The sequence below is a fragment of the Lynx canadensis genome, chromosome A2, assembly GCF_007474595.2.
Source record: "Lynx canadensis isolate LIC74 chromosome A2, mLynCan4.pri.v2, whole genome shotgun sequence".
In the NCBI taxonomy this organism is placed as follows: domain Eukaryota; kingdom Metazoa; phylum Chordata; class Mammalia; order Carnivora; family Felidae; genus Lynx; species Lynx canadensis.
The window spans coordinates 54,718,738-54,737,763 of NC_044304.2; the positions used below are offsets into that span (position 1 = coordinate 54,718,738).

General features: G+C 48.3%; 1 protein-coding gene across 2 annotated transcripts in view; it reads right to left on the reverse strand.

Moving 5' to 3' along the window:
* The window catches only part of FGD5 (FYVE, RhoGEF and PH domain containing 5), a 120,959-nt gene that overhangs the window by 18,431 nt on the left and 83,502 nt on the right, over positions 1 to 19,026 (reverse strand). Inside the window, exons 6-12 of one of the 2 annotated variants that reach the window (XM_030307468.1) lie at positions 13,738 to 13,898; positions 13,320 to 13,476; positions 12,589 to 12,673; positions 10,789 to 10,839; positions 10,122 to 10,180; positions 2,203 to 2,274; positions 1,121 to 1,189 (exon numbers count right to left, since the gene is read on the reverse strand). In XM_030307468.1, coding sequence (XP_030163328.1) covers positions 1,121 to 1,189; positions 2,203 to 2,274; positions 10,122 to 10,180; positions 10,789 to 10,839; positions 12,589 to 12,673; positions 13,320 to 13,476; positions 13,738 to 13,898 — 654 coding nt within the window. Of the gene's footprint in view, positions 1 to 1,120; positions 1,190 to 2,202; positions 2,275 to 10,121; positions 10,181 to 10,788; positions 10,840 to 12,588; positions 12,677 to 13,319; positions 13,477 to 13,737; positions 13,899 to 19,026 lie in introns of both variants that reach the window. The other variant, XM_030307467.1, reaches the window with a different exon arrangement.

Consider the following 19,026-nt stretch of genomic DNA (forward strand, 5'->3'; position numbering starts at 1 on the left):
AGGGAGGGAAGAGAGACAGAAAAATGGGGAGAAAGGGAGGGGGGAAGGAGAGACTTCTTACCCTTCCTTCTGGGCTTAACTAGGTACCATTTCTCCAGGAAACATATGCTTAGCACAGTGTGTAGCACCAGTGAACATATAACAAACATCAGTGCTGCTGACGCTATTGTCCATCTTTTTATTCCCTGACTCTCGTTGACCTCCCTCTTTGCTCCCATAGACCTGAGGTTCTGTCCATGTCATGCTCTTAACTCGGTAGTTACACTAGACACCGAAGGTTGACGGCACAGCATGAGACTTTATCTCTTTGTTTCCAGTGCCCAGCACATAGGAGGTGCTCAGTAAATATCTGAAACAGAGTTCTTAGACACTTACAGCCTGTTTATTATTACTTCTCACACAATCCTAACAAAGTATAAGAGGCTCTTAAGGGCAGCCTTGACTGACAGTAACAAAAAATGAAAGTTAAAATCATGAAGAACAGAGAAAATTACACCCAGCAGGTAGAAGAACTTAAAAAGCAAAACAATTTTGGGCCATAGGATTGGGGAAAATTATTGCTTGTAGCTCAACAGCCACAGAGGTTGATGTTACCATGCAACAGGCCTGGACATTCCCTGGTATTCCAGACTGTGGCTGCAAATCATCAGAAATGTTACACTGTACTCTGTCTTGTGCACAGTGGAGAAAGTGCTAGACTGGGGTCACAACCCTTGTTCCCTTCTGGGCCTCTGCCACCAACCTGCTGAGAGATCTGGCCCAGGAAACTCCCCCTTCTAGATCTCAGCTTTTGCACGTGTTAGATAAGGCGGTTGAACAGCTATCTCCAGTGTAAGAATTTCCCAGTGTTAGGATGTTTGAAATGGGGACACAGGCAATTAAATTTTGGCAACATTCCATTTAAAATCGCTCAAATAATAAATGAGGGAAGGACTGTGGTTGGCAATGGTTAAGCCCTCAGACCTCTGGAAAGCTCAGCTCTGTAGAATGAACTTCAGCCTAAATATTCAGCTCTGTTCTAGGCCCCCCACCCCCCACTCCAGTTGCCTTTGAATAATGACCCAAGAAAATTTCACAAAATTTGACAGTCCTGGGGCTTGGCTGGGCACCAGGTACTTACCAGGAACAGGTGCCGGGGCCGTCTGCTTTTCCCTGTTACTTTCATCAGTGTCCCTTCCTTCAGAAACTCCTGTGGGGACAGAAGCAGACCTGAGAAGTCAGGCTGATGCCCAAGAAGAGTGGGGGGAGGCCCTGAGCAGGAAACTTAAATCTTGGTGCCTCCCAAAGTACCAGAGAACAACTAATGGGTGAATTCCCGGCTTTAGCGAGATGCCCATGTTTGCTTCTTAGGAGCAGTCAGTCCGCCTTGACTTCTAGCAAGCCCCAGATGCTGTTCTGGTCTCTGAGAGGTCGAGACAGTGACTCTTTCCCTTGTTTGCTGCCATGGGGAGCCCTTCAGAACAAAGTCTATGAAGGTTTGCTAAACAGCTGAAGACCCGTGAACGGTTGCTACAGGCTCATTAATTCCGGAGGATGATTAAAATAGATATCTAAAGTTATTTAACATAAAGAAAATATTTAATAAATATTTACTGAACTGGTGAGCCAAGGCCAAACCATTAGGTGTGATTTTATAGACTCTCAGACCAATGAGATCCCTGTTAATTTTGAATAAAATATCCTGAACATAACACCTCTCATGTCTATGTCTCTTGTCCTTCATTGACCATAACAGGTAACAAACACATCTTTGACTATTTTTGAGCTGAGTTTTGTGTTTTCCATTTGGAAGCTTAAAAGTGGGTAAATTTGTCTCTGGAAAAATGTTATTTTTAAGATGCTTTGTAGGAGCATGGTTTTTGGGAGATGGTTTTCCGATTTTCTAGCAATGCTGGGCTAAACTAAAAATACTTGGTGTCTCTTCTTCTTAGAGGTGAAAAGAACCACAGGGACATGAACCCAAATGGTACTGTTTCTTTAAAGGTCCGGAAAGTGGAAAACCCCAGGGGAGGCAGCCCCTGGGCCTTGTGAGCCCAGCAGAACCCTCCCCCTGCCCTTCCCCCTCCCCCTCCTCGGGTAAACAGCACCTGCAGCCAGGCCTGTCTGGGACCAGCCCAGCTGAACAATGGGTCTTATCAGAGCCTCACCCGCCTGCCTACCAGGCCGCCCTCTGTCCCTGCCCATGGCGGCAGTGGCACTCACCCTTCCTGGCTGGAGGAGATCCCCTTGGCCTCGAACACTGTGCTCAATGTGGACCAGCTTCTGCAGGTTTTCCTGTGGGAGGAAGCAGGGCAATGGGGAGATGGTCAGGACCCCTTTAAGGAGTCTTATCCCCTCTATTAGAAGTGGCATTGCTTCTACCTCAAAGGAGGAAAACAGAGTTCTGGAGGGCCTTGCCCTAAATCTGACCTCCTGTCAGTGGCAGGACTGGGATCTGAGCCTGGCCCTGCAGGGTACCAGACATGTGGACTGCCCATACTCAGGCTAGTCCCTCTGGGCCTGCGATCTGACACCACCATCTTCTGTGTGCCATGGGGACAGTCACTTGCCCTTGTTGTGCTGATATCCATATTCATCGCTAGGCCATGGCTCCTCCTCTCGATCTGTGTCCCCTGAAAGGCCTGGAGCATCTAGCCATCACTAATCCAGAGGGGTCAGATGCCCAAGGCCAGACTCTCTCTGGGATTGCAGCCCAGGGGGGGCCTCTGAGGGAAAGTAATCAAGAAAATCTTCCACCTGGGGAAGAAACAGATCTGTGTTCTTTGAAGAAAAATATGTGTGCCTGGGAACTCCTTGTTGGTCCCTCACTGGGCTATCCACAGTATGCAGTGACATACCTACCCTCCCTCTGCACAGTACCCCATTATGCTAGAAATAACAAGTACTTAACCCATGAGGTAGGTGTCCCCTGAACCTTATGCGGGGTCAGGGTCTTAAGTCAACTAATAAGGTGACAACTGTGTGTAGGGAAATTGCAAGGCAACAGTGCCCCCACCTTTTCTCTAATAGAAAAAGATAACGTACAGAATCACAACTCTTCTCACACCTATTGGAGGCTGAAGTAAAAGGCAACCAACTGAACCGAATCCCAAAGACTGAGAAGCCCCTTCAGAGACATGAGACACATGAATTGCTGCAACACACAGGAGGAGGAGGTGGCCAGCATAAAGGAGGATGAGAAGAAAGCAGCTAAAATGTTAATGGATTCTGAAAGGTTGGGTGGGGGCTGATGGGATAGTTTAGAATAACAGAGCCCCAGACACAGGAAAAATGCAGTCACTTGCAAGCTCTTCTCTCAAAGCTCCCACCAGGTGCTCACAAGGAACACTAGGGGCAGGGCAGGGAGCCTTGGTGGTGAAGGCATGCAGGTTGCCACTGGGGGGGGGGGGCGGGCTGGCATAAAACCCTGCCAACTTCCCCAGGCCCCTCTCTGGTGCAAAACCCTCAGTCCCTGGGAGAGGCCGAGTAACCCACTCCCAGAGGACAAGCAAAATGCCACTCACCGCTTCTGGGGAAAGGGCAGAAGCAAGAGCTGTCTTCCCCAAGAAGAGGGAAAGTACCCACTGGGCCCAGGATTGTGCAGTAATACTAGGCAGAAACCTGCCCAAGACCTGCCATGGCTACAAGGCAGCATGTGTGGCTACCGTGCAGAGGAGGTGCCGGAAAGCAGAGGAGGCCTGGCTTGCAGGCCCTGCTTGGGACTGAGGCTTGTCCAGGAGAGCAGACACTTATAAGCCAAGCACTGAGTAACAGGAAACAGCGGTCTACCTCTGAGAAGGGACAAGAGCATGGAGAGAGGCCTCTTCTGTGGTGCAGGGATTGCTAAAAGCTGAGGGTGGAGACAAGGACAATAAGAAAAACTCTCCAGTATCTCAGGCCCCACAAACAGTATCAGGTAATAGCAGCCCTCTTCTGGAGGAGTGTGAAGTCTGTGGGGCTCTGAAGGTGACACAAGCAACAACAAAACCCAAACCCAACTCACCTAGTTGACTGGACTGACTCAGCTCCCACCCCCTACATGAATGGCAAGATCAGAAAAGAGGCACTCCCACTTCTGGGGTAGATACTATTTCCCTCAGTCTCTACAATTCTTCCAACACATAATACCTGGCATCCAATCGAACATTATAAGAAACACAAAACACGAGGAAGTACCCAAACTCATTTTCAGGAAATAAAGCATTCAACAAAACCACCTCTTATTAGAGGTGACACAAATGTTAGAACCACCAGACAGGGACTTCAGAGTAATTACGATCAATATGTTAAAGGAGCTAGTGCGAAAGGTAGGCAGCATGCATGAACAGATGGAGAATTTCAGCAGGGATGAAGACTATACAAGAGAATCAAATGGAAATGTTAAAAACAAAAAACGTGATATCAGAAATGAAGAATTCCCTTGACAGGCTTTGCAGCAAACTGATCAGAGCTGAGGAAAGACTGAACTTGGAGGTATGAAGGTTGAGATTAACCAAACTGAAACACAAAGAGAAAAAAGAATGCAGGGGGTGGGGGGAAAGAACAGAGCATCTAACACAATTTTCCAAAATTAATCAATGACAACAGATCCAGGAAGCCTGAGAATCACAAGACAAATACCATCCACAGCCCCTTAAAAACACACATACTAAGACATCATAGTCAAACTTCTAAAAGTCAGTTGTAAAGAGAAGATCTTGAAGGCAGCCAGAAAAAAGGGACACACTATGTAAAACGGATAAATATAAACATTACAGTGGATTCCTTATCAGAAATTATATAGGCTATAAGAGTGATATCTTTAAAATAGTAAAAAGGAAAAAAAAACTGGTCAATCCAGATATTTTTCCCAGGAAAATAACTTTCAAGAATGAAGGTAAACTGACCAATTAAGTAAATGGGTGATGGATGGTGGGACCCAGGTATCTCACTGCTAGAGTGGAAATTTATAGATAAGCCAAGGGAGGAGACTGGAATGATCCACATAGAAGTGATCAGAATTGGAGCTATCAGGGGCACTTGGGTGGCTCAGTCGGTTGACTGTCTGACTTCAGCTCAGGTCATGATCTTTGCAGTTAGTGAGTTTGAGCTCCAACATCAGGCTTGCTGCTGTCAGCCTGTCAGTAAAGAGCCCACTTTGGATCTTCTGTCCCCTTCTTTCTTCCCCTCCCCCACTTGCACTCTCTCAAAAATAAATAAACATTAAAAAAAAAAAGAATTGGAGCTATCAGTAGGGATACATATTTACCTTAATATAGATACAGATGGTCGTGTACAGAAATATCTATAGACATGAGTATACACACAGGTTACTATATACACATATAATTCTTTGCTCTGTAAGTAAGAGGACCTGAAAGAAATGATAGCCTACTTGGTGACCAGACCTTGGTTTCTAATACCATTAATCCAACTGAAGGAACCAGGACTCCTTGCAGAAATGGCTGATTCTAAGGCTAAGGCAGGAAATACACAAGATGAGTCTGGAGATTTTTATAGTGACAGAAAGTAGGAAAGTGCTAAAAAAAAAATAAGTAAATAATGAAAGTGCTAAAAAAAAATAGGCAAACCAAAATATCCCACCCAAATCCATATTGATGGGGATATGTGGAGAGTACGGAGAAACCAACTGACAGGGCTCCCAATGGCCAAAACTGGAACAATTTGAGAAATAAAAGAAATAAAACGGTATGAGACTATAACCTTAACATAAAATAAATATCTGTGAGCCCTTAATAACATAAATTATTTATTTATAATGAGTAAATACATTAATAAACAAGGGAGAAGAGACAAATCTCCCACGCAGAATTCCACATAATTTAGGTAGGTGCTCTGCCCTCAACGAGAGGAAGCATAACTCCTCATTCCTTAAATGTGGGCCGTGCATAGTGACGTTCTTCTAAAGAGCATGGACTAGGAGGGGAGAAGAGGATAACTTTATGGAGTTTAAATAAAGAAATGGAGAAACCTGATAAACGCACCTGCAGCCAGGTGGGCAAGGTCTACAACAACACTCATAAACCATGGTGCTAGTATGCACCTTTGGTACGATGTCATGAAAGTGGTACTTTGCTTCCATGATCTTTCTCCCCAAAATCTATGAACCCAGTCTGTTTATGAGAAAAGTATCAGACAAATTCCAATAGGGGGCATTCTACAATATACCTGGACCAGTATTCTTCAAATTAGTCAAGGTCATCAAAAACAAGGGAAATCTGAGCAACCATCACAGTCAAGAGGAGCCTAAGGGAACACGAAGACTAAAGGTGATATGATATCCTGGATGGGAACTTGGAACAAACATTAGGCAAAGATGAAGGAAACCTGAATGAACTTTAGTTAATAATACTGTATCAATACTGGGTCTTTAATGTACTTGACTAACATAAAGATGCTAGTAATAGGAGAAACTGTGTGTGGGATACATGGGAGCTCTTCGTATTATCTTTCTTAATTTTTTTTCTGTAAGTTTAAAATGTTCTCAACAATAAACTCTGTCCAGAAAGTAGGAAGGTTGGTCACCAGGGGCTGGGAGGAGGGGAAATGAGGGCTTAGCGTTTAATGGGAACAGTTTCAACTGGAGAGAGAGAAAGAGTTCTGAAGGTGGATGGTGGTGATGGTCACAAAACAACGTCAATGTACTTAATGCCGAGGGACTGTGTTAATGATGGTTAAGATGGGGGGCGCCTGGGTGGTGCAGTCGGTTAAGTGTTTGACTTTGGCTCAGGTCATGATCTCACGGTTTGTGGGTTCAAACCCCACGTTGGGCTCTGTGCTGACAGCTCAGAGCCTGGAGTTTGCTTCAGATTCTGTGTCTCCCTTTCTCTCTGTCCCTCCCCCGTTCACGCTCTCTCTGTCTCTCTCTCAAAATAAATAAACATTTAAAAAATAAATAATTAAATAATAATAGTAATGGTTATACTGTACCTCAATAAGAAATTTTTTAAAGTTCATTAAAAAAAAACCAGATGGTGCAAATTGGAGACCCCAGACGCGCACATGTCCCCTCACTCTCTTCTGGGGGGAGACAGTTTACTTTCATGCTGTGGGGAAGAGGACACTCAATGGCAAATCTGATCAAAAGCCTCGAAAGACGGACCCTGCAAGCAGATGTGGGATTTTCTTCTAGGGAATCCCCTGAGACTTGGTCTGAGTAACTGAAATTAGAACCAAGGTGCATGTACTCTCTGAGGTTACCTGTGACCAAACCTTGAAGGAGTTCCCTGTGCTCACAAACCTGGGAGCCAACTCCAAACCTCCACCCCTACATTTCATGACATTCCCATGGCTGAGTTGATACAAACAAAAAAAGAAAAATCCAAATGTGGGAAAGAGAGAAAAATGGTCCATGTGTACATTTATGTGTGTCACGAGAGAGAAGCAGGTGCTGTGTGCATGGGCACCTGGATGCGTTTTCATGCACAGATGTGTGTGAAGTTGCAAGTCTGAACCTGTGAGTGATGTGTGCAGGCATGTCTGGCCTGGTAGCCAAGAAAGGCTCAAGTTCAAACCCGAATCCCATGCCGAGAGCTGAGTGATCCGGGGTGAAGCCACTTGTCTCTCCAGGCCTCAGCTTCCTTGCTTGTGACACTGGGCTGGTAATAGCTCTCCTGAGGATTAGAGGAGAATGTCGGGCACAATCTTGGGCTAATAGAGGCAGTTGTGATCACCGTGAGTAGGACACTATGTGGGAATCTGCCACAGCCTTTCCTGAAAAGCTGGTGAGGACGACTTTTCCTACTTCCAAGACTTTCCCATCCTTTCACATTTATTCCTTGTCCTCCATCGAAAAGTGATCACAGCAGGGGACGGACTACCTGGGGCTCAGCTCTTAGAGTCATGTTTCCTGATGCTTCTCCCATCACCTAACAGTTTTCTGTAAACAGGCTGCTCAATGGATTTACAGTTACACTTGGCTCTCAGTACAGTATCCTAGTGAGCTTATTGGTGGCATTTCAGACCAGGTGTCAGGTAGATAGATGGGCCCCATTTTGGGGTGGTGGGATCTGGTTCTTTCAAGAAGTCATACCTCTAGCTTAGCTACCTTTGTGGGGAGTTGGGGCAATGGTTTGATGGGGGCATAAACCCATGTGAATGTTGCTGCCTGCCTCCAGGAAGCCTTCCCTGGTTCTCATAACCAGTAAGTACTTCCCAGATTCGACCAGAGGCAATGTGAAAACATAGAAGGCTTTGTAAAGTGGGGGAATGGCACCATCAGATATATTTTAATAGGATTACTCTGGCTTCCAGATGAAGAATGGAATGGCAGGGTTGGGAGGTGTTGAGGCCTGAGCCGGGGAGTGACCATGGGGAAAGAGAGGCAGAGCCCCAGCCCACCCTTTAGCCACTCAAGCCACTGAGCTCTGCCTTGGGATAGGGTTCATCTGGACCTGCTTGTCCACCACCCAGGCAGGGTCCTAGCCCGATCCCAGCAAGTGTGCAGTAGGGGCTGTTAGTCCAGAGCAGGCCCAGTGTGGTGTCCACAGGCAGCTGGAGAGACAAGGGCCAGCCTGTGCCAGGCACAGCACCCAACCCCAGTCTTAGAGAAAGCCAGGAGGGCATCTGGCTGCTGCTACCGCTAGCTCTCCCTCCTACAGGAGGGTGCTGCAGTGAGCTTGCCCGCAGGAGGGAAGACACAGCCAGCCCTTCCTGACCTAGTTTTTCCTTTTTGGAAGCAGAGACATCCCTGGCTAAAGTGAAGCACGGAGAAGCCAGCCCATCTGCTGCTATATCATGACAGGCATGGGACCCCAAAGCACCTCTGTCTTTGGCTACACTGAAGGAGATCTCACTGTACATACAGGATGCCAAAACACACATGAGCAAGCTGCTCACGGACCCTGGAGCAGGAAGGCAGAGGGCCCGATGATAACAACATGTCTGACGTACCAATTTTCACAGCCAGCTGGCTTCAGCCTCCACACTCAGCGCACTCTTCGCCCAGACCCTCATCCAATCTCACCTACCCTGTTCCCATCTTCCAGCCATGCTGGGTGGATCTCTGAACTCTACTGTGACCTACACTTCTCCATCTCCATGCCCCTTCCTGGCACATCTTTCCTCCCTCTGCCTTCGAGGTGTGTGTGTCCTCCCCATGGGGGCACCTCCTATATCATCTTTTGTCACAGCCCTGGTTGGGAGGGATGGCTCCCTTCGCTAAACCATGTGGCATTTTCTCTTTCCCTCACGATGCTTATCATGTCCACATATTTACTGCTCCACTAGCTGTGATTTCCTCCTGGGATTCACGTCTCACCTCTGTATTTCCAACCCCCAACACAAGTCTGGCACAGAGTAGGTGTCCAATAGCTGCGACTCCCCTCCCCTTCTTCTCCCTGTGGACGACTCACTATGCGGACGCTCCGTGTACCTGTCCCAGCAGAGCTGGGCAACTGCTCGGTGCACGTACCACCATTACTCCCACCTCTGCCCATGGAACCCAGCACTTGATCACCGAACTCTCTCTCCCCGAGCTAGGACTCAGCCTCAGAATCCTTCTCAACACAAAGCTCAGGCCTACTTAAAGCTTAGTGGAACAGAAAATATGTGGACACAAGTGACCAAGGTAGCCACTTGAACAGAGTTGGGATGTAGGATAAAGTTGGCCTTCCTTGGCAGAAAACTAGTAAATACAGGATCAGTGTCCAACAAACAGTCACTTGTTGGCAGAAACAAGCGTGCACTTAGAGCTCACGTATTCTTGTGGACGAGTGGTTTTCAAACTTTTGTGAGCAAAACGTTTACCTAGAATGCTTGTTAAAAATGCACATCCCTGGACATTACCCCCAGATGTTCTGACTGAGAATAGCTAAGGTCTATCAAGAATCTGTAGCTTACCAGGCACTCCAGGTGCTGATGCAGGTGGTCTCAGGCCACAGTCTGGACATTACTTATCACATTCAGACAAGTCTGTAGCCTCCCCTCACTACCCTAATGGTGAACCACGGACCCAGACAGGAACACACAGTACTTGAGGTCACATAGTAAGTGTCAGGGCCAGAACTCAGGGGCCAAGAACTCTTTGCAAGGTCCCACGACACAGATGGTTGCCTGCAGCACCTCCAAAAGTGGAGTATCATAAGGCAGACCGGGGCAGGTTGGAGGAGGTCCTAGACCTGAACCCCAGGAAACAGACTTACCCCTTGCTCCATGCTGTCATTGGCGCGGTCTGTGACTTTGGAGATGAGGGTCAGTGCACCTGTGGAGGGAAGCAGAGAAGGTAGCCGGGCCATCTGGGGAGGGCCAGTTCAGTAGCACTATCCTCACCTCCTTTCTTCCCCTCTCTCCCCACTGCCCCCCAAGATCACTACAGTTGCAGGGCCTTGTATGTGGATGGCACCAATTTTTCTCACACCTGGGTCAGGTCATAGGTTCAACCCTAGCTTTGCTACCACTGCCTAAGTGACCTTTACAGTGATTTGACCACTTTGTGCCTTAGTTCCCTTGGCTATAAATTGAATATGTTAAAATAGGGACTGTCCTGGCAGGTCATATGCAGGGACAGTCACATAGAATTGGGAGGAAACAGGGACACTGTGGTGACTTTTTTATACCTGGCACTACCTCCTATCACCAATGCTGATTACCCTCTTCTCCTTTGACTGGATGACAGCCCATCCCAGGGAGCCCTGTGGTTGAGGTGAGCAGGGAATAACCTCAGAAGCCCCAGAGGTCTCATGTCCACTGCACATCTAGCTACCAGGGAAGAGAATATGTCCCGGGCCTGAACTGGTGGAGAGTCCAGAGCTAGGGGACAGGGGCCAAAGAGAAATGTGTCCCCATCCTCCAGGTTCATGCTGCACTTACCCTGTGTGTTATCGTACTCAGCTGAGTCCGGACAAAGGTTGTTTAAATAGTCTGCAGGTAGAACAAGAGCCAGGGGTCAGTCTGCCCTAGGGAGACCAGGCCCTCTGTCTGCAGCAGGAGCACCCCCCCCCCCCACCCGCCGCTTTCCAGACTTGGAAGAAAAGGGCCGGAAGAATGGGGTACGCATCCCCTCACCCTTGCTAGCCTACTACAACACCACACTAGGACAAAATCAGGCCCCTGGACCATCATCAGCATCACTGCTACCACCGCTAGCCATTCACTCATTCAACAACTATTGAGCACTTGCTGTGTGCCTGGTACTGTGCTATGCCCTCAGCATATAGACACAGACAAGGTGAAACCCTGCCTCTGAGAAGCACGCTGTCTATTGAGGGAACATATGTGACCATCAACACAGCGGTGTGTGACGTGTTAAACCTTTAACACATTTATACCCACAGGCTCTATGTGGGCTGGCCTCTCTACAGCTACCTACCAATGTCACTCACTTATTCTGGCAATGCTGGCATTCTTACTCTTTTCTGGAACATGTTAAACCTGTTAATAGCCCCAGGGCCTTTGCACTCATTATTCCCTCTACTTGGTAGTCTCTTTTTCCAGATCTTCAGAGGGTTCATGTCCTCACTTTGCTGAGATCTCTGTGCAGTGTTACCTCCTCAGACAGGTCCTTTCTGAGTGCTGTATCTAATTCAGAGCACTTTTACCTCCATCCCCTTAAACCCCTTTATCTTCTTCAGAGCTCTTATCACTGACATATCATATTTTTATTTCCTTGTTAGAGTAAAAACTCCACAGTGTCACAGAGTTTTGGCTGTCTAATGCACTACTATACCTCTAGCATCTAGCACAGGGCCTGGGACACAGTAGATGCTCAATAAACATTTGTTGAATCAGATGAACAAATGCTCTGCCCCTTGGCCCTAATGTACTTTCCTTACAGCCCTGGTCCCTACCTGGAATTACATGCATATCTCTACATGTGGGTATCTGTCTCCCCTACTGGAATAGCAGTCCTCCAGGCCCAGGGACTTTGTCCATTTGGGAGGCAGCTGGGTAAGTGAGTCTGGACAGAGGTGTGGTGCTTCCTGGCAGGTAGAGGTAAGGGAGGGGATGATATTCCCCGAGGAGAGTTTGTAATTGGAAAGACGGAAGGAAGGGAACAGGACCTAGGACTGAGCCCTGAGAAACACTGACATTTATTATGAAACAGTAGAGGAAGGGAGATTGTCAACACAGATGGAGAAGGGTAAGCAGAGAGGTCTGAGGGAGGCACAGAGAGAGTATATCACAGAAGCCTCAGGATGGGAGGGTTTTCGAGAAGCAGGAAGTGACCAGTGGCAAAGCCACAGAGATAGCCACAGTAGGTCCAAGGTGGAAAATGTCCACTGATTTGGCCCCAAGAAGGGCTTTGGTGGTAAGAACAGATTTAGGGAAATGAGACACCCACTGAGGAAATGCAGAACAGGGGAAGGTATGACTGCATGTGTTTTAGGATGGGAGAGGCTGAAGGAAGACACAGAAGGTGGCCACTGAAACAGGGTTTCCAAGGTGGCAGCAGAGGGTCCAAAGCTTCACTGAAGGGAAGATGGTGGCAGAGTCTAGCTGGTCTGGAGGGTCAGGAGCCAGGAACTGAGAACAATCACCACCCCTGCCCATTCCCGGCACAGTGGGAGGGGAGGCTGTGATCACATAGCTTGCCACCATTACCTGTACCCCTCCTCAGGTGCCTTCCCTCCCGCATCACCTCAGTGCACCCTGACCTCCTGTGGGGCCCACCTGTGAGGAGCACTTGGTACTGGAAGAGGCGCTGAACCACCCGCAGCAGCCGGTGCTTCACGTTCTGGCCACCTCCTTGCTGACTCTGCTGCTCCCAAGAGACAGAGAGGACAAAACTCCGTCAGAGACCCCTGTCTCAGGGCACCAAGCTCACGGCATCCCTCATACACTGTCCCATCCACACCTCTTCCTGGCCACACTGAACTTCTCCCCCAGCTCTAAAACCAGGTTCCCTTCCTCCAGGAAGGCCTCCCAGATTAGCATCAGTTCATTCCTTCTGTGACAGTTCATTCCTTCAGGCTCACAGTCAGTGCTATATTCAGTAACATGCAACTCCTAGTCCCTGCTTTGCATCTAGTATTAGTAAAAGAAAAAAAACCTCATTTTTCCTGTTCAGTAACTGTATCCCCAGTTAGTGACCATCTGTTGGTCATTCCAATGGGTGTGGCCCCAGCTTGCATTGTGCTTTTCTACTGGGACAGGAGAATGGCCACTAAAACTCCCACCAAGGTGGGGGCTCATGAAGTTGTCATCAAATGCCCAACAGGGTATGTCCTAGGCCCTAAGTGTTCCCTCCTTCTGGGTCACCCTCTCCTCTCCCAGCTAGGGCTTCCCCTCTGACCCTCAGCCTCAGACCTACCAAGAAGCCCCACTGATTTTCAGTAAGCCCTCCCACGCCCACCCCACCCCTGGATCCTTAGAGCAGGTTCTCAGAGGACCAAGGGACCCACCTCAAACTCACGGACAGCAGCTGCCAGCCGGGGGGAATGCAGGCAGTTCTCACTGAGTAGACTCAGACACCTGTCGAACTGCAGGATGTGAGCAGCGTGGTGATCAAACTCCTGCTCCCGGGCCAGGAAGACATCGGCCACCTTCTGCTGGTCCTCCCTGCAGCCGGGTAGGGAGATGGGACAGTGAGAACTCAGCCTCGTGACCAGCACGGTGTTAGTTGGTGAGCGTTGATCATGTCACTGGGTAGTGGTCCCAACTTGACCCTACCACACTCATTTTACTTTGGGCAAAGGACCCAACATCTGCACCTCGGCTTCTGCATTGGTCAAACAGAGACACAGTTTCACTTGGTGGGGTGTTAAACACCCCATCCCCCAGTGCAACAGAAGTAGGGGCAGCAGACCATGGACAGCTCACCAGTGCAATAGCCTCTCCCTCAGCTCCTCCAGGATCCCCTGGTGAAGGTCTCGGATGGCTGGGAGTTCACTCAGGCCGCGCCTCAGCTCCTCCCTGGCCAATGTGTCCTTGCTCTCGTGGTCTATTTCATCCAAGGCCCTCATGACAGCTCCGTGGAAATCCTGAAACCCCAAAGGCCTGTCATCCCACAGTTGATAGGCCTGAGCACAAGTCCCCTGCAGCTTTGAAGCCCTGGCCTACATACAGATAGCACAAGACCTTAGGCCAGCATCTCAGACCCCAGCGTTCTCACCTGTAAAACAGGGGTGGTAACACACACCTGCTGTTCACAGGTAACTGATGCCCAAAGAACACCCACCACAACTCCTGGTGCAGCGGGAGGCTTTCAAGCATGTTCACTCCTGAACTTAGGTTTTGCTCTTCTTCTGAAAAGTTGGGTAATTCCCTCTCTGAAGAAGTACAAAGCTTTGCTCTACCGTTATCCATCTTTGAAAAGGTTCATGCACTGTGTTGTTTTAAAGCAAAGTCTAAAGAAGTCATAGGCAACCACTCCATGGGGTGTTAAGCAGTCACTGAAAACGATGCAGATGGTGTCTATGTAAACATATTCGTGTCCTAGAGTTAGGACATCAAGAAGGGATACACAGTTGTCTTTCCACCCTGACATGGCTGTCTAAAACAGGACAAAGGAAAAAGCTGAAAAGAAATGGAGTGAAATGTAAACAGTGGCTGTGTCAGAGGTATAAGATCAGGAATGGTTTTTTTCTTCTCTGTTTTCTTCTCTTTTAAAAAAAATTTTTTTTATATTTATTTATTTTTAAGAGACAGAGAGACAGAGCACAAGTGGGGAGGGGCAGAGAGGGAGACACAGAATCAGACGCAGGCTCCAGGCTCTGAGCTGTCAGCACAGAGCCTGACGTGGGGCTGGAACCCACGAACTGTGAGATCATGACCTGAGCCGAAGTCGGACGCTTAACCGACTGAGCCACCCAGGTGCCCCATCTTCTCTGTTTTCTAAAATTTCTGTATTGTGATTCATTACTTTAAAAATTCAACTAAATTTAATGAACATTAAAATTGTAAAGAATGCAAGACATCTTTCTCACAACAAAAAACTATCTTCAAATCTACCTGCTCTTGCATGAGCCCCAGGCCTGAAGTTTTAATTATATGGAATATACTGAAACCACCTTGAATTGTGGAATAATAAACACCAGGAAAACCTCAGTATCAGAGGACATGTGGTCCAGCCCCAATCAAGGTCAAATAACCTTTATAACATTCAGGAAGGATGCCCACACTGCCTTGTTTGATTGCCTCTCTGACAGAGAACTCATTACTGAGCTAGACAGTTAATTCCACTGCTGAACAGTTTTTATTGCTAGAATTGTCTCTTTACATTGAGATCTGAAAGGGGAAAATGCCTGAGAGGATGGGCAGTCCCTCCTCCAGGAAGTCTTTCTGGTCTTCTCCAGAAAAGGAGTGCAGGAGAAGGGGAGGACTGGGAAAAAAAGGCAGGGAAGTGGGACAGGGCTAGAGAGAAAGACAAAGGGAGAGATAAAAATGAGAAAGCAGAGAGAAGGAGAGAGGGAGAAAGAGGAGAAAAGATGGAGGGTAGGAAGGAAGGAGGGACTGATGGAGAGCAGGACACAGAACCCTCCAGTATCTGTAAAGAGGCTGCTGTGCTGTCAGACAGAGGACAGCAGGTGTGGAGGTGACAAAGGTCCCTGCTTCCTGAACACCTCCTCCAGTCCGGAGCTGACTTCCTGCTGCTGTAACCTGCCCTTCCGGGAATCTGGGCAGAGATGGTGGGGAGGACAAGGAGAGGGCACCCACCCTGGCTTGTGGTCCCACGGAGGGAGAATGAGCTGGTTCCTCCTGAGGCCAGCCCTCATCAGTCCCAGTCTGGTGCAGTTTGAAGGTTTCAGGACACCTCTAGCCCCATCACCAAGGTCAGAAACTTGGGGCTGAGTCTTCAACTAATGAATGGATTCTCTGGCTGAAGGCGTGTGTGTCCTTAAGTGGAGACCACATGCTTGAGCTATAATTAGAAATCAAGAGTGGCTGGGTGGTTCAGGCGGTTGGGTGTCTGACTTCGGCTCAGGTCATGATCTCACAGCTCATGAGTTTGAACCCCGCGTTGGGCTCTGCGCTGACAGCTCAGAGCCTGGGGCCTGCTTTGGATTCTGTGTCTCCCCATCTCTCTGCCCCTCCCCCACTCATGCTCTGTCTCTCAAAAATAAATAAATGTTAAAAAAAAAAATCAAATCCCATTGTACCTAAGCTATCAGAACCTTTCCTGAAAGCATGTTTCAGAGGGTGAAGAAAGTATGAACTACAAGTGAGAGGGAAAGGGAGGTAATGTTTAATTCTTATTTCTGCCCACAGCTGGCTCTGGGACACTGGGGTCATTCTGAACCTGGAGTGGGGGTTTCTCTGCTGACCCAAGGGCAGGAGGACCCTCCCATTCTTCCTTATGGGTCTCCATGTTTAGGACCCAGGCTCCAGCCCTACAGGGTCTTCTCAGCCCTGGAATCCCAGAGAAAGAAAGAAAACGTCCTGATGAAGAAGGATAATTCCTTTTGCTTGCGCTTGGGCAGCTGATTGACAGACTTTCAACACACTGTTATCGGCTCTGTGCCAGGTTCAAGCCCAGCTACACCAGAAGAAGCTGATGACTGTGGGCAAGCTGTCACTTATCTGAGCCTCATTTTCCTCATCTGTAAAATGGAAATAATGGCACCACTAAGTACAGCATGAGGCTGTTGAGAGGCTCATCCTGATGCTTAAAACTGCTTTATAAACTGTAAAGTGCTATCCCCATTGCAGTTGTGATTATATTTCAGCTATGACATCTTCAGAGTAGGGTTACATCTGTTTTGTTTCCTGCTGTGTTTCTAAAGCCCAACAGAGCATGTGACACAGAGGAGTTTTATTATACTTGCTGACTGACAGAAAGACCTTATTTATTTAACAGGAGAGTGAGCCACAGGGGAGCCAAGACTGCAATCTGGTCACCCTGCAGCCCAGACCACCACAGAAAGAGGAAGAGGGAGAGAAGGAAGGACAAGCAAAAACAAGACTGATGGTTGCATGTGCATTGTACCCCAGGGAGCTAAAATATTAACTGCTCTGCAAGCTAGTTTCTCATCTGTAATTAATTCTCACTAAATTGACTAAGTCCCAATGGGCAGGATGGCCATCATCGACACGACTCATTTCAAAAACCAGAGCATAATTGGACTCGCCACAAACATCCGTTCTTAAAACTCATGCATCGGCTGGAAGCACCAAGTGCCTGTCGCACCATCCATCACTCCCTGAAAGGTTTCTGCTGTCTTAATAGTTCTGGCCATCATTGCACCTGGGGGCTCTCAGACGGAGGAAGGAGGTAGGAGATACCCAGCTCTCATCCCCTTATTCGTTCAAAGTGAGTGCCTGCTTTGCACCAAGTCCCAAGGAGGGAGTAGGAGCAGGAAATGCTGTTCTGCCCTCAAAGAGTTTGCAATCTTGAGGAAAAGAAAGGAGTGAAAACACAATTTCAACACAGAAGTAGAAGTACTGTGAGTGGGCAAGGCACAGGGGCTGTGGCAGGCCATAAGAGGGAGACCTGACTTAGCTCTGGGAAAGCATCCTATCTCCTCTGAGATAGGAAGGGAGTGTTTCAGGCAGAGGAGGCAACATGTGCAAAGGCCCTGAGGTGGAGGAGGCACTAAGTTAAATGTGTCTTGTGTGCAGTATGCATGTACATGTGAGTGTGCGCACTGTGCAAGTGCACAGGACTGGAATATGATGGCAATGGACGGTCAGACAGACGACCCATCCCACAGGGCCCTGCACGGTTTTAAAGGCAATTGGGTTTCATCCTGGGGTGACAGGGAACCACTGGACCAAATATCTATCTTACAAAATTCACGTTGTTGGGAGAACAAACTGGAGGTGGCCAGAACGAGAGCAAGACCAGTGAGAAGGCCGTCGCAGTCATCCAGGAGAAAGGCCCAGACCCAATGGTGGCCATGGGGACCGAGAGAGGGAATGGACTGGAGATAATAAGGAAGAAGAACTGAGTGGCCACAACGCCTACAGGATCCAATCCAAACGCATTTGGGCACCAGAGGTCTTCTTGATCTGGTTCCCCTTCTCACCATGCCCACTTACCAGCTCTCTGTGGAGCCTCTGCTCCAGCCTTAGAGCCTCTAGACCCCAAGCCAAGGCCTAGAGAACACAAATAAGTCCTTGTCAACCTGGAGAGTTGCAAATGTGTGACCTTGAGCAAGTCACTTCATCTGTATGGACCTCAATTTCCCCCTCTGCTAAATGGGAATACAAATACCTTCTTCACAGTGTTTGTGCATATTGCCTTCTGCTCTGTTTAAGGATTCTTTGTTTCCTGTGCTTCCCTTCTCCCCTAGACTCTGTTTCACTTATCTCTCTCCCTGGCACCCTGCACACGGAAGGTGATCAACGCATGACAACTATAGTTTGGCACTATTATTATTTCCATTTTATTTCCAATAAAATAATCAGGTCCAGAAGGATTAAGTAAATTGCCCAACGTCATCAAGATGGCAAGATCTGGGCTCAAGTCAGCCTGACTCCAAAGTTGTAGCTCTCTTTCAGATGGCCCAGACGGGGGAGTGACAGATGCAGGTCGAGGAGGGGGACTAGAACGCGGTTCCTGAGTGCTAGCCAGGGCTTCTGGCCCAATCTCAGAGACCCTGGGGCAGCTTGGTGGAGAGGCCCGAGTGTGAGGACTGCCTCTCTGCCTCTGGGGCTCAGACAAGTTTCCTGGAGCTCACAGCATTCTCAGGACCCTGTCCTGGGCTTGTTAAAGTGGAAGCTGGGACTTCACATGCAGAGGCCTGGGCCCTTGGCCCCTTTTTCTCTTCTCCAAACCTGCTACTGAGTTTTCTAGGCAACACAGCACCTCTATTCTCTGAGCTAAACAGTTGGTGGGTGGCCAAGGTCCAACCACTGATGTTGTCGCCAAAAGTCAAGTGGACTCACTGGGATCCCATCTGGCCAAACGCACACCAACCTCAACCACGACCCACCTGTGTCACAAACATGCATTGGCAGGCCATGAGCTGTCCAGCAGACATGACTTCACCTGGCATGGTCAGCCACTGGAGGGTACTGTGGAACCCTGAAAACAATTCTGTTTTCAGAGGGGCAAAGATTCCTTCAGCTGTATACAAAATGTATGAACCACACAGAAAAATAAATACATTGGACTTCATGTTAACAGATGACTATGGAAAAGGGAATCTGGTTGTGCTATGTACTACT